At 57.9% G+C, this 25,138-nt stretch overlaps 1 protein-coding gene across 5 annotated transcripts; it reads left to right on the forward strand.

The window, feature by feature from the left end:
* Positions 1–24,658, forward strand: MAEA (macrophage erythroblast attacher, E3 ubiquitin ligase). 5 transcript variants are annotated; one of them, XM_036273810.1, is made up of 10 exons: positions 1–111; positions 12,476–12,658; positions 14,489–14,692; positions 15,846–15,968; positions 16,557–16,670; positions 19,031–19,107; positions 20,410–20,518; positions 22,752–22,885; positions 23,618–23,813; positions 23,960–24,658. In XM_036273810.1, exons 1-10 carry the CDS (start codon positions 43–45, stop codon positions 24,053–24,055), a joined length of 1,305 nt encoding a protein of 434 aa, XP_036129703.1. In that variant the 5' UTR covers positions 1–42; the 3' UTR covers positions 24,056–24,658. The 5 variants fall into 5 exon arrangements, with proteins under 5 accessions (XP_036129703.1, XP_036129704.1, XP_036129705.1 ...); XM_036273811.1 differs by lacking the exon at positions 16,557–16,670; XM_036273812.1 differs by lacking the exon at positions 14,489–14,692.
* Positions 24,659–25,138: the final 480 nt, after the last annotated feature.

Raw genomic sequence — 25,138 nt, forward strand, 5'->3', positions numbered from 1 at the left:
CGCGCGGCGCTCCTCCGCCGCTAATGTTTTGGCCGACTCAAGATGGCGGTGCAGGAGTCGGCCGCCCAGCTGTCCATGACCCTGAAGGTGCAGGAGTACCCGACCCTCAAGGTGGGTCCGCGGCCGGCGGGCGGCGGGCGCGCCCGGCCGGGGCCGGCGGGCGCGCCCGGGGCCGTTCCCCGCGTCGGCGGGCCGGTGTGCGGGGCCGCTCTGCGAGGTCCGGGGCGCCGGGCTCCCGGGGCGGGGGCCGCCTGCGGGGTGTGCGGGGCCGACTCCCCGAGGGCGGCGGGCCTGCGGCCATGGGCCCACGGGGCGGGGCCTGTGGGGCGTGCGGGTGCGCGTCGCGGGGCTCGGGTCTGCGAGGTCCGGGGCGCCGGGCTTCCCCGGGCGGCGGGGCCTGGGGCTGCGGGGCCGATGGGCGGGGGCGGCGGGGCTCCGCTGCTGCCCGCCTGGAGGGCTGCGTGGCAGGGTGGGGATCCCCGCGTCCGCCCTGCGGATTGCGGCGCCTGCGTCCGAAGCGGCCCGAGCTGCCCCCGACCCCGGGCCGGAGCCGAGGTGGGGGCCGGGCCCCGCGGGGGGGTCGCCCAGCCCAGCCCGAGTGCCGCGGCGGCCCCGGCCCCTCCCTGTGCCCGGCGTCAGGAGGCGGCGTGCGGCGTCCGGTCCCCAGCGGGGGAAGTTGTAAGGAGAGCCCGGCACCCTGATGGAACCCATTTTGCGGGTTGTTGCCAAACCTGAAATACAGCCTTTGCCACTGGGTTCCCGGTTGGGTGACCTTGGATGGTCACTTCGCCAGGTCGCATTCCATGAGGGTGAAAGGGGTGCTCCTCGAGGAAGGGCCGGGCCTTGCTGCCTACCGAGTGCGGAAAGGGCTGGGTGGTGACTGACCAGAGGAAGCCCCTGGGAGTGAATTCCTTCCGCAGCCAAGGTCATAGCGCTCCCGGGGGAGCTGTGGCTGGGCGCCGTGGATTCCTTCGCTGGGGCCCCACCTCTGCGGTGACTGGGGTGGGGGTGCGGCGTGGCCAGGTTGCTGTGAGCCCTGCCCCCTGTGGTCACCGCTTGCTGGAAGACCTCCGGCTCCGAGATGTTTCCCGTCGGATGAGGCTGCGTGAGCTCCCATGTCTGAAGTGGGGGAACCTCATACTGGAAGATGCGGGGCTGGAGCCAGAGCCAGACCGCCCTGCCCTTCCCTAACCATGGTTGACACCGGAGGGGACCTGGAGCTGGCGCCTGTTGGCAAGACCCCTTCAGGGTGTAGGTGGTCAGCGTGCGGCTCACAGAGGACGTGATGCCAAGCTGCCTGAGGCCCCAGCATTAGTGGGGGGACTGTTACCTGCAGGCCTTGTCTCTCTTAGTCCATCATCAGGTTGTCATTTGAGCTGACAGACAAGATCGGAAGGTCAGGACTGATGGTTATTTTTGATCCTGGCTGGTGAATGTGAGGAACCCCAGACAGGAAAGGGTTCCTCCCTCCCGTCCTCTGTCGTTTCACAATCACGAATGTGGCCTGAGTTCGGCAGTTATTAAATAGCCTTTGATTGAAATAGTCGTGCACATACTCACACAGGTAAACAAATATTGTGTCCTTTCAAGTAAGCGTGCTGGGTTTTTAAGAAAGTCTCACTTCTTTTTTAGAATGATTTTAAAAGCAGAGTTTCTGCAGTTAGAGAAGCTGCTTCCACCACTTGCCCTTCCAGCTTGTTTAGGTTCCATTTAGTAAGGCTTGTTATGTTGACACATGTCAGTGCTGAGTTAACATTTTTTCCTAGAAGTTTGCAGGACTGATTCCTCGTGGATGCTGAGATTTCACCAGGAAAATAAGGGTCCTTGACCTGGATGTGTTTGTTAACACAGATTTAGCAGGACATTGGGAGAACTCATGGCTCAGGAGCTGTGCTGTGCAGTCTTGAGCAGGGTCCAGAGCCCGGGCACAGGGTGGGGGCACAGCGCAGATGTCAGGGAAGAAGGGAGGGAGGACTGAGGGCTGGGGTCCTGGATGGGGCCTTGTGCTGCTCTGGTCCAAGGACATGTGTCCGCAGGGTAATGGAATGTACTGCTCAGAGCCCTCAGGTTTGCAGCCCTGGGTCGGTTTGTCACAGCCTCAGGGCCTGGCGCTCCTGGGTACCTGGAGAAGTGGGAAGAGAATGGAGCTGCCTTGAGGTGCTGCTGCCCCTGCTCTAATCTGGTCACCCTGTCCTCACTGGCACCCTGCCCAGGGTAGATAGCATAGGCCTCCCTCCCGCGGCAGACCTCTGGGATGGACGGTTCTTTGTCGTGGGGGCTGCGCACCATGGTGTTTAGCAGTGCCTCCAGCCTCCACCCACAAGGTGTCAGTAGCATGGCCTTTAAAGGTCTCCAGACAGGGCCCCATGTGCCCTGGGGCGCGGGGGGGGGGGGGGGGCAAGAAATCAACCCCTTGAGAACCACTGGTTTTTACATTGCTTTATGGGTGGGGTGGGACGCAGCCTCAGGGTGTGGCCTTGGCTCTGTCCTTACCCTTGAGTGCTCTCGGGTTCGGCGTTGGTCACGCCTCTCAGGCCTCTAGGGACAGAGAGGGAAGAACTTGGATGCCTAGCCCACTACCTTGAACTAATTTTGTTTTTAATATTTTTTCCCTGATTATGAAAATAACTTATGTGTATTCTGTAAGTCATTCTGCTAATCATCCTGTTAATTTTTGCTGTGTTTCTTTTTCTCCCTTTAGATAGCTGAAATTAAATGTTTTTTTTTTTGTTTTTTTCAATTCTCACTTGAGGATTGAAAAAAATGGATATTTTTCTATTTATCTTCAGATAGAGGTTGAGGGGGCGAGAAAGAGAAACATCGATGTGAGACACATCAATTGGTTGCCTCCCGCACGACCCCGGCTAGGGCCAGGGACTGAACCGCAACCGAGGTACGAGCCCTTGACCAGAATCGAACCCACGACTCTGGTCCGCTGGCCGATGCTATAACCACTGAGCCAAACCAACCAGGGCTCAAATGGTATTTTAGAGACATTCTTTGTTACCACCCAAACTGGGTGGTCTGCGCAGCCCAAGAGAAGGGCCTGGCGTTGGTCACCAGGCCACTTGGCTTCAGGGTCTGAGCTGGCCGTGATGGCCGGGGTCCTGTTTGTTGGTGCCTTTGTCTCAATGCCACAACAGTGAGGCCCGGGGCGCGCGGGCTGAGGTTCCAGACACTGAGGCCTCGTGGTCTTCCCACAGCTCTCAGAGAGCCTCCGAGCACCGTGCGCTGCTAGGGGTGCGGGGGTGTCCTGAAGAGAGAGACAAGTACAGTCCCTGTCCTGGCGCAGCTCCTGTTGGTGGGAGGCGGCAGTGAACGAGTGGGCAGGAGGTTTTAGATCCTTTAGCGACCAGGATGAAGTCGAGGCAAGTATGGGGAAGCAGGAGGCTGGAGACCTGTGGGGTGGATACGGTGGCTTCGGTGGGTGGCTGTGGACTTACGTTTTGGGAGGACTGTATGGCTGTGTGGAAGTCTTGGCAGAGCCTGACCCGTTGGCACTCAGTCCCGTGGGAGCGATGTGACTCGGGACTTTCCACAGCCAAGCGCAGGTCATGACTACAGAGCCACTGAGCGCCTGGGCCCACGCAGGTGCCGTGGCTGCAGGTCAGGGAAGCAGAGTGGTCCTGGAAGAAAGCGGTGGCCGGCACACATGACGGCGCATGAACTTCGAAGCACGGTCAGCGTTCTTGGGGAGTGGGGGTACAGGTGCTGACCTGGACCCTGAGCGTGAGCACTGCGTGGCTGCCATGTCTACCAGGCGACTGCTGGGTCTCGTGGGGTGTGAAGTATTCTAGAGTCTTGGTACCTGGAGACCGTTATTTTGAAAACTTCCAAAAAAAGAATTATCTTCTGTTCCAATAACAAATTGATAGCTGATAACTAAACATCACTAGTAGTTGAATGTGTGGACTGTTTAGCCACATGTGGCTCGGAGAAAAGCACCAGCTGTCTCATGGTCTCACTGACCTCAGTCCTGACCTTGACCCGAGTGCTCTCAGCTTCCGCCTCCCCGTGCACGCACACCTCCTGCCCTGCCCACCGTCAGCGTATGCTCAGAGCCACCCAGTCTGGCCTGCTGCTGCAGCCCGGGGCTCTCCCTGCTGCCTCAGTGCCCTCCTGTGGCTCTGGTGGCCCCATCCTGAGCCGTGTCCTCCTCCAGCTGCCGGTCCTCTGTGCTCTACTCCTGTCTCCGGGAGCTCCTGGTCTTACTTGGGGTAAAAACCTGAGTTGTTGGGTGGCCCCCGGCCTTCATGCCTTGGCCTCCTGCTTCCACTTCCCTGTCTCCTCCTCTCCCCTTCTCCCCCACCTCTGCTGCCCTTGGGGCTTGGCCACAGGGGCCTCCCACTGCTGCAGGGCATGCCAGCGTGGCAGGTCCTCGGCGCCTTTGCACTTGTTTGCTTTGCCCAGACTTTCCCCAGGTGTCCGTGTGGCTTGTTTCCCTCACGTGCTCTGGTCTTTGCTCAGGTGTTGCCTTCCCAGCGAGTCTTATTTAGACTGGAAGCCCCACTTGCTCCTTTGCTGGGTTCTTCTTGGCTCCTGCCTGCACCTGACAGTGTCTTTTGCTTCTTTGTCTGTTTTTAACCATAGTTTATAAGCTCTGGGGAGGGAAGAGAAGAAATAATTTCTTTGATTAAAAATTTGACCAAAATATTATTTTGGCAATTCTGTCCAAAGCAGTAAGAATTGAAACAGAAGTAACTGTTAGAATAAGTGAGACATAATGTGTTTATGTGTCCATTAAATGCAAGCCAACTAACTGGGAAGTGATCACAGCGACTAAGAAAGGTCAGCACAGTAACTGGGCACGTGATAGACGCGCACACCCGTTTTCTGTGACTCAGCAGCGGCAGTGAAAGCACGGCATTCACAGCAGCAGCAGCAGCGCAGCGAGCTGGCCCTCGCTGGCACGGGGACGGCTGCGTTTCTGTCCGTTGTGTTTGTCTGAACACGTGTGGCAGCTGTGCGACCACCACCTGCCTTGCGCTCGATGAGGACTTTCTTCGTAAAAGGAAGCTGCAGGAAGGGCCGGGCCCTGATCGACACCAGGGTGGGTGTGAAGTGCCCAAGCAACAACCTCGCTGCACGGCAGCTGCCTTCCGTGTGGGTGTTTTACCTGAACCGGGAGGAGGCGCCCTGGCCAGTGGGGCTCGGTGGGCGCAGTGGGTTGAGCGTCACCCCGTGCACAGAGAGGTCCTGGTTCGATTCCCCATCAGGGCACATGCCTAGGTTGCAGGCTCGATTCCCAGTAGGGAGCGTGCAGGAGGCAGCCAGTGGTGGTCTTCTCTCATCGATATTTCTTTCTCCTTCTCCCTTCCTCTCTCTGAAATCAATAAACATACACACACATTTAATTTTTTTGTTACTCCTCACCTGAGGATTATTTTTAGACAGTGGAAGGGAGAGAAACATTGATGTGAGAGAGATACATCAATTGGTTGCCTTTCTGCAGGACCCCAACCGACTCCAGGTATCCATCCTGCAACCCAGGTATGTGCCCTTGACTGGAACTGTGCACGCGACCCTTGGGTCAGCAGGCTGACAATCTAACTGCTGAGCTGATTCAGCCAGGGCATGAAAAGATCTTTTTTTCCCCCAATATGTTTTTATTGATTTTTTTTTTTGAGAGAGAGAAACATCAATTGACAGCCTCCCACACGCCCCCCATGGGGCTCGAGCCTACAACCCAGGCATGTGCCCTGACTGGGAATGGAACCGGGACCTGTCAGTCCATGGGGCGATGCTCAATCCACTGAGCCACACCGGCCAGGGCAAGAAAACATCTTTTTCAAAAAAAGAGGAAGTAAGCTGTGCTGGTGTTACTTGTGCCACTCAGCAAGGCGCCTGTGTGGTTTGCGTTGGGTTTGCAGTGAGTCCTCCAGGCAGTGGGGCCAGGCCGCTGGCGGAGGGCCTGGCCCTGAGCTGGCTGCGGTTGGTGGCATGCTGCGTCTGCACCGCTGACGGGACGTGCACTTGCTGTGTCCCTTCACTGCTCTGTCTGGAAGGGTCGGCGTCACGAGAGATTCTGCACGTGACCAGTGGTCTGGGATGGGACAATCACGTGGACGTCGAGGTTGCTGTTCGAGGTTCCCTTGAACTGGTCTCATTACACCCTCTGGAAACTGACCAGAAACATCATTTTTTTATCCTCACCCGAGGACATTCTTGCATTCATCTTCAGATAGAACAGGAGGGAGAGAGGGCGGGGGAAGAAAGGAAACATCGTTGTGAGATAGACACACCGACTGGCTGCCATCCACACGACCCCAACTGGGGCCTGGGACAAACTGCAACCGAGGTAGTGCCCCCAGCGGGAACCAAACCCAGGTCTCTCTTGACCACGGGCCGGCGCTCTAACTGCTGAGCCAAACCAGCCAGGGCGAAGTATTGTTTTTCAAGGAGCCTATTTAAAATGGGGGTTTAAGCCCTGGCAGGTTTGGCTTAGCGGTTAGAGCGTCGGCCTGCGGTCCAGAGAGACCCAGGTTCGGTTTCCGCTAAGGGCGTGCACCTCAGTTGCAGTTTGTCCCCGGCCCTGGTTGGGTCGTGCGGGTAGTAACCACTGGATGTGTCCCTTTCACATCAATGTTTCTCTCTCTCTCTCTCTCTCCCTCCCACTCTGTCTGAACAAAAAATGAAAAAATGTCCTCGAGTGAGGATAAAAAAAATAACATGGAGGTTTGAGCCTGGCCTGTGTGGCTCAGTGGATTAAGCGTCCTCCCATGGACTGAGAGGTCTGGTTTGATTCCTGGTCAGGGCACATGCCCGGGTTGCGGGCTCAGTCCCCAGTAGGGGACATGCAGGAGGTGACTGATCTGTGTGTCTCTCACACCGATGTTTCCCTCTTACTCGCTTCCTCTCTCCCTGACAAAAAAAAAAAATCAATAAATGCATATATATAGCCCTGGCCAGTTTGGCTCAGCGGTTAGAGTGTCGGCCTGTGGACCAGAGAGACCCCGGTTCGGTTCCCGCTAAGGGCACGTACCTCTGTTGAAGTTTGTCCCCAGCCCCGGTTGGGGTCCTGTGGGTGGCAGCCACTTGATGTGTCTCTCTCACATCGACGTTTCTCTCTCTTCCCCTCTGTCTTCCTCCCGCTCTGTCTGAAGATAAATGCAAAAATGTCCTCGGGTGCGGATAAAAAAGAAAAAACAGCCCTGGCCAGTTTGGCTCAGCGGTTAGAGCGTCGGCCTGCGGTCCAGAGAGACCCAGGTTCAGTCGTGCGGGTGGCAGCCACTCGATGTGTCCCTTCACATCGATGTTTCTCTCTCTCTCTCCCTTCCTCTCTCTCCCTCCCATTCTGTCTGTACAAAAAATGGAAAAATATCCTCGGGTGAGGATTGAAAAAACAAATGGAATAAACTCCTGTTTTAAAAAATAATAAATAAATAAAATAAAGTGGGGATTGAACCCCTCCTGTGTGGTGAGCCTCCCTCAAGTGTTTGCCGTGCTTGGGAAGACTCGCTCAGGGTAGCAGAAGCCACAGTGGTTGGGGAGTGTGTGTGGGACACAGCAGAACAGAGACAGCTCTCCAAGATGTACAGGGTGTGTACTGCCTTGCAGGCTGAAGCCAGCATCTGAGAAGATGCTACTGCTTTGTGATAAATATTTAGAAACCTCTTGTGAGGTTTCTTAATTGTGAAAGATAAAGGCTGCATGCCGTTGGGGAAATATTTCCTTCCTGTGTTGGTAAAAATGGCTGGGAACATTGTGATGACAAATGAAATGCACTTTTCGTCAGCAAATATTGTCAGAAAGCCCACGGCAAACATCACAGAAGTAGTGGAGCCGGACACTCTGCAGCAAACCACCTGTGCGGGAGGGGTGTGCGGAGCTGTGGGCGTGCAGATGTTTCATACAGGTCTCAGCTGCCTGTTTGTCAGATCTGTTTCAGTTGGGCAAACAGGAAGGATTTCTTTTTGTGAGTCCCTGACGGGGAAAGAAGAGCTGGAGGAGACATCCGTTCGGGGTTGGAGAGCCCGGGATCTTAGAAGCTGGCCTGCAGCCAGTTACCAAAGTACAGGGGAGTAGGTCTGAATCATCCAGACCCAAGTGTCCAGTTTAGTAGATGAGATAGAGTCAGAATTTAAAAGTAAATAACAAACTCTAAAAACCTACCAAATATGAACTATAAAGAGCTGATTCAAATTGATGAGAAAGATCCAAGACCTCTCTTCCTTGTGGAGTGTTGGACACAGGCACGAACAGAAAATGTGTAGAATGGAATTATATAAAATTGCTATTTTGTAGGTTAAAAAATGACTGAATAGGCCTATAACATTTTTTTTTTTTCCCTCAGCGGGAACCGAACCTGGGTCTCCCTGGACTGCGGGCCAATGCTCTAACTGCTGAGCTAAACCGGCCAGGGCAGCCTGTAACGTTTAAAGAGATTCAAAAAAATGTTGCATAATGGCAAACCCAGATGGCTTTCACTGGTGATTCTGTTCCATGTTTAAAGAAGAATTCGTGTGGATCCTTGAGAAACTCTTCCAAAAAATAGAAAGGAACATTTCCCAACTCATTCTATGAAGTCAGTATTACCCTGATACCAAAACCAGACAAAGATATCTCAGGAAAACTGCAGACCATTATTCAACAGGAATGGGTATAGGCGCCCAAAATTATCAGTGGAAAACTGACAACAAGCGAGGTGAAAAGGAGTGTGAATTGGGACGGGGGGAGGGAGGGTGTGCCTTTGCCACAGGAATGCAGGGTTGGTTCAACACAAAGACGTTAGTGCAGTACATCATCTCAACATCCAAAGGACAGCCACTCCATCTTCACCTTCCTGACACAGGCAAAAGCACTCGATAGAATTCAACACCTTTACATGATGGAAACACTCAACAACCGTGTTGAGAACTTCTCAATATGGTAAAGGGTAGATACCATGCTTCTCCCTGAGATGAGGCACAACACAGGGGTGTCTCCTCTCTCCACTGCTGTTCATTGTTGTCCTGAAGGTCTAGTCAGGACAGTTAGGCAGGTAGAAGAAATGAGGCATTCAGGTTAGAAAAGAACAGGCAAAACTATTTGCAGATTAAATGCTCTTGTATGGGTACAGTTCTAAGGAATACACACACACACACACACACACACACACACAACCTCCACCCCCTGGCTAGAACCAATGAGCAGGATTCAAAATGCGTTTCTAAGGTGCTGCATATCTTAGAAATGAGAAAAGGGAATCAAGGAAAATTGATGTGTAATAGCATCAAGAATACTAGGATATTCAGAAGTAAGACTCACTTTGTGACGGCAGTACTTCCGAAGGGATCTACACATTCAGCACTGTTCATGAGAGCATCGTAGCTGGCTCTGCTGCAGACACTGACAAGCCAATCCTGAAGTTCTTAGGACAGTGCCAGGGACCCAGAACAGCCAAAACAGCGGCGCCAGGCAGCTCAGCTGCTGTCCCAAAGTACCAGAGACACGTCACGGTTCGGAGGCTGGGAGTCCCAGGTCAGGGTGCAGCATGGTCGGTCTGGTGAGGCCTCTTCCAACTGTGGGTGGCCCACGAGAGCCCTTGGGTCCCTGTTAAGGGCACTGATCCCATTCATGAGGCTGCACCCTCGTGGCTTAATTACCTCCCAGAGGCCCCCTCACATTGGGCCTAGGATTTTAACCTGAGTTATGGGGGGCACAGTGGTCCATGGCACCATTGAACAACAGCTCCCCATCCCTCCACCAGTCCCCACACTCACCACCTCCTTTATGTCTAGAAGTGACTGCTCAAGGCCCTCCTGGAAGTGGGCTCACACAGGGTTGTCTCGGGCTCATCTCATCAGCATCAGGTCTTCCAGGTTCATTGGGTTGCAGCCTGTGGAAGGGTGTCCTTCGCGGCAAGGCTGAAGGACATCCTGTGTGCAGACCACATGTACCCTTCTCCATAGCGCGACACTTGGGTGCTTCCCTTTCCCTGTCTCACCCCTTGTGGGTGACGCCACGGCTGCTCTGAGGCTGTTCTCAGTCCTTGCGGCTTGCAGTCCAGTGGCCCTTGCACACGGGTTTGAGCTCACAGTGCACGTACCATGGATTTTCCAGTAAGTAGCAGCAGGCCCTTTGGATCCCTGGGGGTCATGTCCACAGTCTGACCAACCAGCAGTGACAACAGGGTCATTGCTTTGAGGCCGGGAATCCATTATGTAGAGGGCAGGCTTAAGTATATCCAGAGTTTCGACTGCGCTGTGGTTGGTGCCCCTGCTCCTCCCTCTCTGGGTCAGTGTTCTAGCACCCAAAGTGGGATTGCTGGATCGTACTACTGTTTCCACAGCGGCCGCACCACTTACATGCCGCCGCAGTGCACAGGGTCCCAATGTCCCCACGTCCCACCAGCACTGGGTTCTGGTTTTGGAGGGGCTGTCCTAGTGGGTGTGAACTGCGTTTGTTTTTGATGCCTCTCCCTGAGCAGTGACGCTGAGCACCCGCCGCTTGTGTGCTGCCCTTGGAATGGAGAGGTGTCTGCGGGAGGCCCGTGCCCGTTTCTGGTCAGGCTGTCTGGAGACCTGCTGAGCTGGAGGAGCTCTTCCTGTCTGCTGGGCAGGGGCCCTCGGGTGTGGGCTTGACATGCTCCTCTGTCGGGCCGCTCCCCCTCGGTCGGTGGGTCTGTCGATGCTGGGGTCTCAGTTGATGGTCCGTTGGTCTCTTGATTTTGCTGCCTGTGCTTTTAGGGATGTGTTTTTATTTGCTTTTATTTTGAATTCTTCCAAAGCCTGTTACATTTCTAGTCACGTTGTCTGCATTTACTTAGGCATCTTTTCCCTTTTGGCTAACTACATTTCTTAGTCGGACCACACCTTTCACTGGTTTCTTCTCCACTGCTGTCTGTTGTGTCTCCTGATATCTTGCCTCGCTGACTTTATATGTTTTTCTAGCTGAGGCCTTTCTCTGAGTCATTTTCATCCCAGGAGGTTGTGGGTACTGAACGTGGGTCCCTGAGCATCTGAGACTACCCTTCTTTTCTCTCCTTCCCCAGTGATAGTTCTGTGTGGTTTAGAATCTTCAGCATTTCTGGAATTCCATTCCTTCATTTGGCCAAAGCCCTTTGTGGAGGAGGAGCCTGGGAAGGAGCTGTTGGTGACCAAATAGCAGGGTGGTTTGGGAAGGGCAGGAGAGGCCGGCCAGAGAGGCTGCCACGTGGCTGGGCACTGAGCGTGGGGAGCACAGAGCAGAGACCTCTGGGAGCTGCTGCTGGGGCAGGGCTGGCCACACCCTGACCTTAGTCACACCCAAGGTCCTGGGCTCAGGCCAGACTGGTGGGGAGGGAGGGGTGGCAGAAGGCGAGGCCGGAAAGCTCAGCCTAGGGGAGCCAGCAGAGGGTGCGGGCCCTGAGGGCCAAGTGCAAGGTGAGTCCTTGCCTGGGAGGGCGGGGGCAGGAAGTATGGGTCAGGGCCACTTGGAGGTGAGTGTAGTGGAGGGTTAGGGCTGGCTTGACCCAGAGGAGGGTGCTGAGGTGACGGAGTGTTGCAGCTGTAGGAGCGTGGCTGGTGCTGTGACGCCCCAGGTTGGGTCAGCCCAATGTCTGCCTGTGGACACTGCCCTCACGGCCACCCGCATCCCAGGGGGCACCAGGTTCTGAGTTTGTTTTCTTTCATCAAATGATAAGAAAGTTATTTGAGGAGGGGCAGGATCGGGAGGAGGGTGTCAATGGGGGAAAAGGAGAAACAGCTGTAACAAAAATAAATTAATTTAAAAAAAAGGATAAAAAAGTTAAATCTGGCCCTGGCCAGTTTGGCTCAGCGGTTAGAGTGTCAGCCTGCAGGCCAGAGAGTCCTGGGTTCGGTTTCCGCTAAGGGCACGTACCTTGGTTGCAGTTTTTCCCCGGCCCCGGTTGGGGTCCTGTGGGTGGCAACCAGTCGAGGTGCCCCTTTCACATCGATGTTTTTTTCTCTCTCTCTTCCTCCCTCCCTCTCTCTCTCCCTCCCTCCCGCTCTGTCTGAAGATAAATGCAAAAATGCCCTCAGGTGAGGATAAAAAAAAAGTTAGATTATGTATAACCTTGTAGTATAAATCGTTAGGACTGGATACCGATGATAGCCTGAAGGTGAAATTATAGCATGGCCTGCGTCCTGTTTGGATAAAAGTTGAAAGTGGACGTTCATGTCCAGGCTGTGAAGCTGGCCTTGGCATCTCCCGTATTTTTTCTGCTCTAGGTTTGGGGACGGTTTGCTTTTTTTTTTCCTCTCCTAATTTTTTATCCTCATCCGTGTATATGTTTTATTGATTTGAGAGAGAAACAAATGTTATTCGGTTGCCTCCTGTACACACCGCAACTGGGGATCAAACCCACAACCTTTTGGCCTGTGGGGCAGGGCAGTGTGCATTTCTCTGTTGGTCTCTTTGTCCAGGAACTCATGCTGCCTCTGCAGGTCTCAGGTTTTAGAGGGGACAGTTCTAGAGAACCAGGACCTTCGGGAAGTGCCGTGAAGGGGCTGCATGTCCCTGTGGAGCTGGGGGTCTCAGCACGCCTCTCCTGCAGGTGCCCTACGAAACACTGAACAAGCGTTTTCGAGCTGCCCAGAAAAACATCGACCGCGAGACAAGCCACGTCACCATGGTGGTAGCCGAGCTGGAGAAGACCCTGAGCAGCTGCCCTGCCGTGGACTCTGTGGTCAGCCTTCTGGATGGAGTGGTGGAGAAGCTTAGTGTCCTCAAGAGGAAGGTCTGTGCTGGTCCTGGGCCTGCCCACCCAGGTTGTCCTAAGAAGGGCATCTCCTGTGGGGCTGGGACGGGGCTGGGGCTGCGCTCTCCTGAGGGGCTGTGCCGCCAGGCGCCCCCTCGCACTGCCTGCATGCTGGAGCCTCCAGTCCCGTTTCTCTGCCTGTGGGCTGGCTGTCCTGGCTCCAGAGTGTCCCAAACCCACATGCCGCAGGCCAGGATGGGTAGCAGGTTGATATATTTAGAATTTCACCTCAAAACAGCATGTCGGGTTTTGTTTCTGGGAATGGTAGATAGGGCATTTGCACTAAGGTGCCCACTGAGAAGAACCCAAAATTGTGGTAGTTTATTTTTATTTATTTATTTATTTTTTTATCCTCACCCGAGGACATTTTTTTTTCCATTTTTTGTTCAGATAGAGCGGGAGGGAGAGAGAGGAAGAGAGAGAGAGAAACATCGATGTGAAGGGACACATCGAGTGGCTGCCACTCGCACGACCAACCAGGGCCGGGGACAAACTGCAACCGAGGTACATGCCCTCAGCGGGAACTGAACCCGGGTCTCTCTGTACCGCAGGCCGACGCTCCAACCGCTGAGCCAAACCGGCCAGGGCAAAATTGTGGTAGTTTAAAATGCCTAACTGAATGTGTCAAAGAACCCCCAAGAAGAAGGAATCACCAGGAGGGCAGAGGGCAGAGAGGAGCAGGGGAGTTGAGGGTGGGCCGGCCACTGCTCAGACACGGGAGCCCCTCCAGGGCCTGGCATGCCAGTAACCAGGGCACGATGCTGGGACTCTGCAGCACTGCACCTCGGGTGAGGGTGCTCAGGAGTGGACACCCCCAACAAAGCATTGCAGCCCTTCAACCTGGCAGAGTGATCCCGGCAAGGGATCCTCCTGGCGCCAGGTAGGCAGTGCAGTCCTGTGGTGTGGGGCCCATCATCTGTGTACTGTAATCAGGTGCACAGGACACTGACTAGACACAGGAAAACAATGCAACGAGGTCTGCACAGACTTCAGATACAGATGTTGTCAGAGACCATAGTTTACTGTGTTTAAGGAATAAATAACAGCTTGAAAGTATTTGCAGAAAACAAAATATAAAAAGTGACAGTTTAAAAAACCAAATAAAGCTTCAAGAAATGGAACACACAGCAACCGAAATGAAAAGCTCAAATGTTTGCTTATAGTAGACATTTTAACACTGATGCATCAAACCTGCAGTTTGGAATGAATGAGCTGGGAGGTAGGCCTGAGAAAGCCCCCGGAATGCAGCACGGGGATGCAACGGTGGGGGAGTGGGGGTCTAGAAGAGGGTGGAGCTGTGTAAGCAGAGACGGGTGTGGTGTTTCCTGTTTGCTAGATCCCAGGCGGGTGGGCAGAGGGGCAGGGAGCAGGGCTAGTTCATACCCTAAACAGTGAAATGCAAGGACAAACCTTAAAATCAGTGAAAGAAAAAGGCCACTTCTAGGGAAGCAGCAAACACCCTGACAGCCAGCTGGCTTTGTGGCAGCAGCTGGAAGCCAGAAGCAGCGGTGTGTGGGGGAGGGCGAGCCGGCAGAAACCTGGGCCTGCACTGGCCACGCTGCAGAAAGCGCCCGTGCAGGGCCCTGCGGAACCGCTGTGTCAGTTCTGAACAAAACTGACTCGTCGTAAAAGACAGAGGCCAGTTCATAGCAACGTTAAAAGTGCTTGTCTGTGGCGCCAGAGCTGCGGAACACCTGAGCCAGCAGCGCCGAGGGCAGGGGGCCGGCCGCAGGGCGGCGGCCTTGGGGAGCATCGGGTGGGCGGGCGGCGGCCTGGCCCTGGCCTGAGCGCCTCTGTGCCGCGCGGCAGGCGGTGGAGTCCATCCAGGCCGAGGACGAGAGCGCCAAGCTGTGCAAGCGCAGGATCGAGCACCTCAAGGAGCACAGCAGCGACCAGCCGGCGGCCGCCAGCCTGTGGAAGCGGAAGCGCATGGACCGCATGATGGTGGAGCACCTGCTGCGCTGCGGCTACTACAACACGGCGGTGAAGCTGGCGCGGCAGAGCGGCATCGAGGTGCGGGCGCGTCCCGGCAGGCCCAGCCCTGCGCACCCCGCCGCCCGGCTGTCTGACGCGGGCCGGTTCTGACGAGGAGGTTCAGGGCTCTCACGATGCCCGCCTGCCCCGTGCTCCCTGGTTTCACTGGGGCCGTTTCCTAGGGCAGGGTCTCCATTGGCCCGTTTCAGGGAGGAACAGGCACAGCAACAAGCTGCTCTTGCCTCCGGGGGGGGGGGGGGAGCCCTGCGCCCCACCATCCCGGTCTAGAGTCAGGGATGCCCATGGCCCACAGGAACTAAAATGACCGCAGTCTGACCTCTGCGCGGAGCGGCGTCTGGTGGGCACGTCCTGGGTGGGCCGCCGTGGCTGCTGCTCTCCCTGCAGGGACCCTCAGCCCAGCGCGGGGGCTCCCGTCTCTCCGCAGCGACACATTGCTCCCACCTGGCCCCTTCTGAAGCTTGAAGCCCACCCACACGTGGGGCTCCCGCCTGGGGTCGAGGGGGCTTCGGGTCCCCTGGGTGCTGAGCTCGTGCCCGAGCAGGGTGCGGGCAGGCGCTCGGAGCCCCCGGTTCCCCGCAGCGCAGGAGCCTGCCGTGTCGGGCGTCCCCCGTGTCCCCCGCGACCCCCGCGTCCATCCCGGGCGCAGGAGACCGACCTGCTGCGGTTTCCTTTCCTCCCCGCGGCTCCCTCTGGGAGCGTCTGCGCACAGGTCCTCTGACCCGTGCCGGGGCCTTCTCCGGGCCAGCTGTGCCGGCCTCTCGCCGGGACCTTGCCCTGCCGGGGCCTTGCCCTGCTGCCTCCCGCAGGGCTCAGCAGCCGCGGCCCCACCCACTCTGGCTACCCCTTTTCAGAAACCTAAAGGTTAAATAAATCCTCAGAGGAATAAAAGAAACAGAAAATGAGGGGCTGGGTTGCTGGGCTTTCCAGGTCTTCTGCGGAGGGTAGAAGGGGGCAGACCTCAGCTCCCTGCGCTGCGAGGTTCTGCTGGAGCTCGGCCTGGCCTGTGCAGACCCTGCGCACCGCGGGCTGTCCGGGTAGGGAGCGCGTGCGCGAGCGCGCAGGCCGGAGGGCGGCTGCAGGGCTTGGGAGGATTCCGAGGGTGTCTGGTGGGCTGGGGGTCCAAGGGTGTGGGGTCCAGTGCTCTGAGCGTGCACCGCTTCCTCCCCCCCAGGACTTAGTGAACATCGAGATGTTTCTGACGGCCAAGGAAGTGGAGGAGTCTCTGGAGAGGCGCGAGACAGCCACCTGCCTGGCCTGGTGCCACGACAACAAGTCCCGGCTGCGCAAGATGAAGGTGCACGCGGGTCCCGGAGGGCGGGGCTTCGGGAGGGGCGGGGCTGAGGCTGTGCCACCCGCGCCTGCTGGTTGAGAGCTCTTCGGTTCTGGTCATCTGCTGGGGTTGCTGGGTTTGGTGTGGGTTTGGGGTATTTCGGGTGGTGCACCCCCTTCCGAGTTAGGATATGGACCAATGTTCTAACATGAGCTTCTGAGGGAGCAGCGTGATAGCCGCTGCTGGGTTGGAGCTGGCCCGTCCTGCCCGCCTGCATCCTCACAGGATGGGGGAAGCCCTGCGGGGAGCCATTGTCCACCGGCAAGGGTGCGGAGTTCCAGGCCGGGGAACTCTTTGAACACAGCATTTTTTATTTATTTTTTGATACCCATAAGCAGCTTCAAAAACAGACACCTGAACGTAGTTTAAGTATGCTTACGGAAAGGTGTTTTCTCCATGGGCTTGCAGAGGTGTTTAACGTGTTAACCCTCCCACCTCCGTTAGAAAACTTATGTTTTCTGTTTTCTAAACTGAGCGTCTTTAACCCCTCCCTGGTTGAGTTTGTCGTGTGCGCATAGTGACCAGCCAAGGGTGACACTCTCTGCCACTCAGGGCCGCCAAAACGAGCATGACGCGAAGCCGGGACGGAAAAGTAGAGTGGCCAGTGGCTCCCCTAAAGAAAGTGAGGATCTTGGTATGGAAACCATAAAAGGAAAGCCAGAATTGGTACGTAACACCCGCCCTGCCCCCTGCCCCAGCCCCCACAGCCGTGCTGCTCGCAGAGCGGGACTGGGTCTGAAGGAAATGGGCTTCCCTGCTTGACAGCTGTCTGCAAGCCCGTTCCCTCCCAGACCCACGGCTGCTTGGCGAGGGCGCGCCCCCTGGGCGCTCTCAGACGGGGCCTCGCGGCCACTGTGGGCAAGCGGGTGAGGCTGAACCCACCGATGGCCGTTGAACTTGAAAGACCATAGTCACCTAAAAGTGTGCTTGGAAGACGCCCTAATGACGTAGCAACATGCTCATAAAATGTCGACTGAACCAATTAGGGTACCCAACCACTCCAGTGTGTGTGCGCGTGTGTGCACGTGTGGTCACACACTCGGTGGCACATGCAGCCTGGGGGGGCCACACCAGGGCCCGCGGGATCCGCAGATGCTCAGGAGACTAGAGGAGGAGCAGCTTTAGGTGCGAGTCTCACATAGTGAGAAGGGACTTCTGAAGTAGGTGCTGTGCTGAGGCAGTACCTAGTGGGGGCTGGGGTCTCCACACTGGAGACGTGTGCACAGCGACCTGTGACGCGCTGTGTGTCAGTGGAGGTCGCAGACAGTGCAAGGCGTGGTCAGCGCTCGGCGCATCGCCACCTAGCTGCTGTGCCTCCCCGTGAAGTCGCCCACGGGTGCCTGCAGTCCACCCTGGTGCGCGTGTCTGGGCCCTGACACACCAGGTCGGAGGCACCCTGGGAAGTCCTGTGGCTGCTCACTGACGTCGTCATGAAAAGGTGTGACTCAGGACCTGCTGGATTTGAAAGTGAGCCTCAGGGCCAGGAGCAATCCTGAGCAATCGCACCTGTCCCTGCGGGGCTGTGCCCGAGAGCACCTGCAGCTCCACTGCGCAGTGCCCTCCCGGGGGCTCCGGCTGCTGAGGCCCAGGAGGCAGGCCTCTCCCCACAGGTGGTCTGCATGGCCACACCTGCCCCGCCCAGTCATGAGTCAGGCATGGGAAAGGTTGCCCAGTGAGGAGATGGGGGGCACAGGGGAACCCGATTTGCTGTGAGCATCTGTGCACATGTGGGGCACCAGGTACGGGTCTCTCTGCCCTTGCCTGGCTGGCCCCTGAGTCTGGGCGGCACGTCCTGGCGCTCCACGCTTGTCCGTGGCACAGGGATGGGGCCTGAGGAGTCGCTGCTGAGCCGGGGAGCTGCACGCAGCCCGGAGGTCCGGGTGGAAGCGATGCGATGGGCCAACGTTGAGTTTGGGACGTCTGGGGTTGACTGACCTGACTTGCTGTGGGCAGTCTCCAGTCATGCCACCTGGAATCTGGGTGTCATGGAACTCAAAGGAAGAGGGAAGAACCCTAAGATTGTCTCTCATTCTGTAATCCACACAATCTTATTTCTGGTTGGAAATACTGAGCGTTACCTGAAACCACGTGGAAGATATTAGTTTAAATTACTCCTTTTGTAAAGCAACTCATCTTTTTGTCGTAGGTTACAGGAGTTACCTTTGCCTGCTTACCCTCCAGCCCCAGCCCCAGCCCCAGCCCCAGCGTTTTAGCCCAGATTGCCTCATATTGCTAAGATGTCAAAGTTGGTGTTGGTGTGTTAGTGCCCTCAAATCTCATGTACAAGCTTTTGGGCTGGCGCCTATCAGACACGCAGTGGACGCCGGCCAGTCCTGGGGCTCCTGACCCGCTCTCACCACCTGTCGGCTCTGCCTGGTCCTGGCCAGTCGCTCACCCCTGGGCCTATGAACTGGCTGTTCCCTCTGCTTAGACCATCCTCCCCAGGTGTCTGTGTGGCCCCCATCCACTGGTCTCTGCTCCTGCTCACAGCCCTGTTTGTGTAAGATGCCACCTGCCAGGTGTTGGGGCCTTGGCACAGGGAATGGCCTGCTTCCCCCCAGCAGCTCTGGTCTGACCGGCAGGTCAGGGTGGAAGTGACTTTGATTCTGTGACTCTGAGGCTGGTGGCCTAGGAAGGGCTCAGTAGGAGAAGGTTCCAGTGCAGAGAGGCTCCCCCGCAGCCATGTGCTCACTCGGGCCGTGTCCCTCACTCCAAACTGCTGGCGGCCCCTGCGGCCTTGCACCCTGGCTGTTTCTCCCCCTGGGTCATGCCTCTCAGGCCCGCCCAGCCATCTTCCAGGGCCTGGCCCCACAGTGGCAATGCTGCTCCTGCCACACTTAGCCAGGAGAGGCTGGGCCTGTGACCCGCAGACCCAGCAGCAAGTGGGCTTCGGCCTGCAGTTTGGGTGGGGCGTCAGACCTGTCCAGAGTGCTGTGTGCACGGTATCAGGCTGGTCTGTGGGGTCGGCTGGGCTGTGCGGCTCTGCAGTGCCGCCCTTTAAGCCTTTGTCTCGTCTTCACCCTCAGAGCTGCCTGGAGTTCAGCCTAAGGATTCAGGAGTTCATTGAACTCATCCGGCAGAACAAGAGACTGGATGCCGTGAGGTACGCAGCGAGATGGGCACATAGTTCTCTGTGGAGGGCGGAGGGCGGAGGGCGGAGGGCGGAGGGCGGAGGGCGGAGGGCGGAGGGCGGAGGGCGGAGGGCGGAGGGCGGAGGGCGGGCCCCGCCCTCCGCCCTCCGCCCTCCGCCCTCCAGATGCTGGGGAAGGTGGCATAGGCCTTCCTGATGGGCGGGCCCTTCCCCTTCCCAGCAGCAGCCTGCCTGTCACCTGTGTGTGCGGGGGTGGGGGGGCAGAAGGCTGTGGCCCTGTCTCTTCACTTGGGAAAGTGCTGTTAGCTCCTTAGCTCAGGAGCAACTGATGTGCCTGGTCGTCTGCCTGCTCCACTGTCGTTAGGCTGGGGTCACGTCATGGCCATTGCGGGGCGGGGGGGGGCATGCGGAGCTCTGGCAGGGCTCCCTGGGCGTCCTCGAGGCAGGCCTGTGGGTCCAGGCAGGGCGCTGCCGTTGCTCCTCTTAGCCTCCTTGGGTGCATGGTGTCCCCAACGAGAGCCTGAGGAAGGGGGTGCATCTGGCTCCCACCTGTCCATCCACAGGGCAGAGGCAGCCCCTGGAGTGCGGGTGTCCAGCTGCAGCTCTGCTCAGGTGCCCCCCCGACTTGGCCCTCAGAGCCAAGACGAGCACTGGGACTGGAGTGGGTGGGGGTCTCCCTGCAGGTGGCAGCCTCATGGTCACCAGGCTCGGTTTCTTTCTGGTGTGCTCGTCATTTCTGACCCACGGTGCTGACTCGGTCCCACTGCCCCATCCAGCCACCACTCGGCAGTGCTGGCCCAGACTGGGGCCCTCCAAGCGTGGAGGGTGGATGGAGGCATCTATGAGGGCAGGTTTCCCCTGAGGACAGGGGCCCTTTGGGAAGGAAGTGGGTGTGCGGGTGCAGGAGCAGTGTCCCCGAGCCCAGTGGCTCCTAGTTGCATGCCTGGGGTCTCTGGGGTCAGGGTGGGCAGTCGCTGCAGACCAGGAGGGTAAGGCTGTCTTGTCCCCCGGGGTCTGGTGCACTGTGTGCCCTTGGGGTTGGATCTGGGTAAACCAGGGTCATGGGAAGGGCTTGGGCAGGGTCCTGCATATCTGGGTCACACTCTCTGGGTCTTTCTGTGGGATTCTGAGTCAGTGCATCTCATGCTGCCCCTGCCCCTGCCCCTGGGGTGCTGGAATAAAGCCACTCTGAGTGTCCCCGGGTCGGGCCCTGGTGAGCTCCCGGCAGACCCAGGCCTAGGTCACTGAGTGGAGATTGACTTCAGATTCTTAAAGGTGAAAATACAAACTTAGAACCAAACTGTTGTCTTTTAGACATGCAAGGAAACACTTCAGTCAGGCCGAAGGCAGCCAGCTGGACGAGGTCCGCCAGGTCATGGGCATGCTGGCCTTCCCGCCAGACACGCACATTTCTCCCTACAAGGTAACCGGGCCTGTAGGCCGTGGGGCCGAGCGTCACCTGCATGCTGAGCACGGGCCCAGTGGGCCTGCTCCTGTTTTGTTCCACTTCATTGCTGAGAGTGGACCAGAAGGTTTCTCTGTGTTTGGGCCTGGCGAGCACAGTACCCCCAGCCCCTGGTGCCAGTGTCTCCCAAACAGTGGCTATCTCTGCGAAACCTGCCCTGCATCTGGGTGTCTTGGCACAGGTGTGCTCAGGCCCTCCCTGTGGGCGTCGTCTTCCATGAAGCTGAGGGCAGCCCCACTGGTCTCTGAATTGCCTCTGGGATCTTTCTCCACTTGTCCTGAGACACATCCCATCCCAACACCCAAGTTGACACCCTTCATTTCTTCCTGCTCGTCTCCTACCCTTGGCTCTCCTGCCGGGCGGGTCAGCAGAGTCCTGGTCACAGGCTGGTGTCCTCCTGGGGTTGCGGGCTGCACCCTCTGAGTTCTTTCCCAGACCCTGAAACTGCTTCCTGTCTGTGAACAGTCCGACCTTCGGGCATTTCTCACCTCACACTTGACCGTAAACACTTGAGAAGCAGCTGCACCTTCAGCGCAGAAGCTGCTTCCTCTAGGCGTCCTCTGGCGCAGTGCGGCCGGCTCTGCCTGTCACGGGCCGCTGTCCCTCCAGTCTCCAGTGACAGGCCCTCATTCTGACGCCGTCCGTCCACGTCTGCACCGCCATCTGAGGACCAATATCCTTCCCTCAAGTCCGCCCCGCCACGTGTGTGCATTTGTGCAGCAGCACCCACGCCTGCACATGACCAGCACATGTGGCTGGTCACGGAGCAGAAACATGTCCCTTACGTCCCGGAGGCTGGAAGTATGCAGTGGGTGCCGCACGTCAGGGAGGGACCAGGGAGCTCTGATCTGGTCTGGGGCTCCAGCCTCATGGCCTGAGTTCTTCCCAAAGGCCCAGCTGCTGCCACCACAGCTTGAGGTTAGGGTTCATTGCATGGGTTCTACGGGGACACGTGACCGCGGCACTTCTGTCACTGGTGCCCATGCCGGAGGACTGAAGTGAAATTCCCTCCTCGTCGACTGAACCAGCCTTGCTGTCTAAGCCTTGAGGCTGCTCTGTCCTGAGCTCCCCTGCAGCCCCACCCATCCCAGGGCTGGGCCACACCCGGGGTGCTGTGCAGCCCTTGGTGGGACCCACCCCCACCCTGCAGTGCTTGGCTGCAGGCCTTCTGCCCAGCATCTGGAACCCCGCCCCCCCCCCCCAGCTCATACAGCTCTGGTCACAGTCACGAGGTCACGATGCTCTTCAGTGGTGAGTCTCAGTTCAGGTCCTAACTGGCATCTTCCCTTCTCTGGAGAAGGCTCATGACAAACCTGACTGGCCACCTCGACCTCGGGAGTGAGAGGCCCAGGTGAGGGCAGTGTGCTGCCTGGGCCTCCTCCCTGAGGGGCCCGGCCAGGCACTTCCCAGGGAGTGGCTGCCTCCAGTGTCCAGCACTGGCTGCCAGTGCGAGCCTCCTGGAGTGAGCTCTCCTGGGCTCCCAGCAGGCAGCCGTGCCTCCCCCTTGCCAGACTCCAGGGTCAGGCACAGCCCACGAGCTCACGGAGAACCTCGCTCAGAGGAAACAGAGCTGAGACTGAAGTGTGTCCTGAGAGGGGGACGGGCCTGGGAGGATGAGCGAGGACCTGAGCAGGGGAGTGTGGCAGCTGCCTGTCCCCTGGGGGGAGGTCCTGGTGGTGTGAGTGGACTACATGAGGGGGACGGGGCCTGAAGCAGAGGGTTGGGCAGAGCTGTCCTTTCCAGAGCCGCCCGATTGGGGGCTTGACCCTGCGTGCTCAGAGAAGGACATTAGAGCATGGCTTGTCACTGTGACGTGTGACTTGCCATTGACTCTGAGGGGCTCAGGCAGGGTGGCTGGTCGTGCCCTCCTCCCTGGGCTGATGTCAGAGTGTGCTTTGGCGTCTGTGTGTCCCCCGCACACGGCTTTGAGTGTAATGTGGTGGTTTTGAGGACAGGCGTTGACCAGATTCAGCCTTTATTTTCTCGAATGAGGCCTTTCCACTCAGACCTTGGTGCTCCCAGCAGGAGGCTCCAGACTCGCTCAGCCCGGCTGTCCTGGCTCGTAGAGTCCTGCCCTGGTCACGAAGTCACAGGACCCCACCCGCAAGCACCAGTGGGCTGGAAGGGGCTTGTCCTGTGGCCCTGATCTGTGTGGCCGATGTCTTGTCCCAGCCTCTGCCTTCTCTTCCAGGACCTGCTGGACCCAGCCCGGTGGAGGATGCTGATCCAGCAGTTCCGCTACGACAACTACCGGCTGCACCAGCTGGGGAACAGCTCCGTGTTCACCCTCACCCTGCAGGCCGGCCTCTCGGCCATAAAGACCCCGTATCCTTCCCGCTCGCCTGCAGACTGGGCCTCGCTTGGCCCTTGTCACACTGTGCGGTCCCCGTGCTGGCCCCTGGGTGGCGCTGCTGGTCGTAGACCCTGCCCCAGTGCTGCCAGCACACGGCGGGTCCGCGGAGAGCAGACATTTGTGTGTCCTCTGGCAGCTGGGACTTGAACCACTTGGAATAGTTTTCCTGTGGATCCCAAGAGTCCTGCAGAGCCTGCTGGTTGGGCCCTTGCTGTCCCACTGGTGGTCATGTCTCCACAGAGCAGCAGCCTCCCCGTGGCCAGAGAGCGAACAATGACCCAGTGTCTGTGGGTCCCTCTTGAGGGTACCACATGGTCCCCTCCAGGGCCCCATCAGGGCTGTTGGCCTCTTGCTTGCCATCTGGGGCTGGCACGTTGGGCAGGCCCTGCCCGGGTGGAGCACTCGAGGGAGAGCTGGTTCGCGGCTTGCTGCCCTCCTGATGTCCAGCTGTGGTGAGGGCCGTGCAGGGTGGGTGAGCGTGCGGGGCCCTGCTCTCCTGTGGTGGGAAGGGCCTGGCCGGGGGCTCTGACCTCTGGTTTCACTCAGGCCTCAGGCTGTTTTCCTGCTGAACATAGTGTTTTCTTAGCCTTGGAAGAGAATTCTGCTTGTTTTCTGCCTGGGCGCACAGGACAGTGAGTGGTCTCCACACACCTGGTCTCCCTGGGAGCCTGCCGCCCACGACCCTTCCTTAACCCGAAGCACAGACAGTGCTACAAGGAGGACGGTAGCTCCAAGAGCCCTGACTGCCCCGTGTGCAGCCGCTCCCTGAACAAGCTGGCGCAGCCCCTGCCCATGGCCCACTGTGCCAACTCCCGCCTGGTCTGCAAGATCTCAGGCGACGTGATGAACGAGAACAACCCGCCCATGATGCTGCCCAACGGCTACGTCTACGGCTACAACGTGAGGGCCGGGAAACCACGGGTGGGGAGCATGGGGTTTCCCTAACAGGTGCATCTTCCCTCAGGAAGTAACTGTAAAACAGGGTGATTTCTTTCCTGATGGCTCATTGTGTGGTTGGTCCTGATGCGTCCGGTCTTGTTTTGCAGTCTCTGCTCTCTATTCGTCAAGACGATAAGGTTGTTTGCCCGAGAACCAAAGAGGTCTTCCACTTCTCACAAGCCGAGAAGGTGTACATCATGTAGGCTGTGCCCGCACCCTGCCCGGCGGTGCTTCTGCTTCTTGCGACCAAAGATCCATGAGCAACGACAGACACTCAGGAGCAGAGGCAGGAAGAGTGAACAGTTGTCCTTGAAAACCACGTTCAGCCGCAGGACTGCAGTCGGCCAGCCAGTGCTGCTGGGGGGACTGCCGCCTTTCAGACACGAGGCCACTGGACACCAGGGGACTCCAGAAAACGGCAGTTTCCTCCCTGTTGCTGATGACGAGCCCTGGGACCCGTGTGTCCTGTGTGTTGGCCTGGAGCAGTGGTGACCATGCCCGTCTCCTGCTGCGACGGAAGCACCGGGGACATGGACTCTGCAGAGCCGCTGCCACAGGCCATCCCTTGGGCGGACCGGCTCCAGCCTCCCCGCCTGCACAGCCTGTGCACCCCGTGGGACCCGCTGGGCCGAGTCTGCAAGGCCTCACGGTGGTCCGTCACAACTGTAAACGCTGTTGGTCACAGAAATGAGCAGTCCGGCTTGGGGTCAGGTGAGCTGTGGAGTGGACACCGCCGTCCGCAGAGGTTTGTGCTACTTAGTGCTAATTTTTGCATGTGGATGTTGCTTAGCTAATAAACTGTAAATGTAAACCATGTTAATAAAAGGGTTTTCTATTTCTCATTTCGTGTGAGGCGGAAGCTGCTGTGCATTTTTGACACTGGCTGTCTGCTGGCCCCCCCCCCCCTTCCCCGGTCAGTAGCGCACGGGGAGCCCCACCAGCTGCACGGCCCTCCAGGTGGCACCTGCTGACGGGGTCCCACTGGGTCCTCGGGGGCCCCTGAAGAGGGTTCCCCCACTGAGCGTGCACCTGTCCGGGTGCCAGGCCACCAGCAGGGTCCTTCCCGTGCTTAGAGGCACCTGCTGGACTTGGAAGCAGGGCGGCAGCCTCACCCCTTCCCCATGGCAGGTGCAGCCTCATTGGAGCTGTGCTTCTCTTGAGAAGTTGCCGGGCAGGGACTGGGCACTGGGTCACTCACCATCCGGCCTGCCCAGGTGGCACACAGGGAACCGGGGGGGCACAGGGGTGGGCTGTACAGAGGCTCAGGTAGGACTCCTTTTGTGAAG

Source organism: Molossus molossus, unplaced genomic scaffold, assembly GCF_014108415.1.
Source record: "Molossus molossus isolate mMolMol1 unplaced genomic scaffold, mMolMol1.p scaffold_m16_p_1, whole genome shotgun sequence".
Taxonomy (NCBI): domain Eukaryota; kingdom Metazoa; phylum Chordata; class Mammalia; order Chiroptera; family Molossidae; genus Molossus; species Molossus molossus.

What these genes read in the sequence shown, in the direction of transcription:
- MAEA (XM_036273810.1), top strand. Translation starts at nt 43, where the DNA reads ATGGCGGTGCAGGAGTCGGCCGCCCAGCTGTCCATGACCCTGAAGGTG. An exon ending in AGGAGTACCCGACCCTCAAG is followed by an intron (nt 112 to 12,475) that starts GTGGGTCCGCGG and finishes CCTCTCCTGCAG; the next exon opens with GTGCCCTACGAAACACTGAA. An exon ending in AAGAGACTGGATGCCGTGAG is followed by an intron (nt 19,108 to 20,409) that starts GTACGCAGCGAG and finishes GTTGTCTTTTAG; the next exon opens with ACATGCAAGGAAACACTTCA.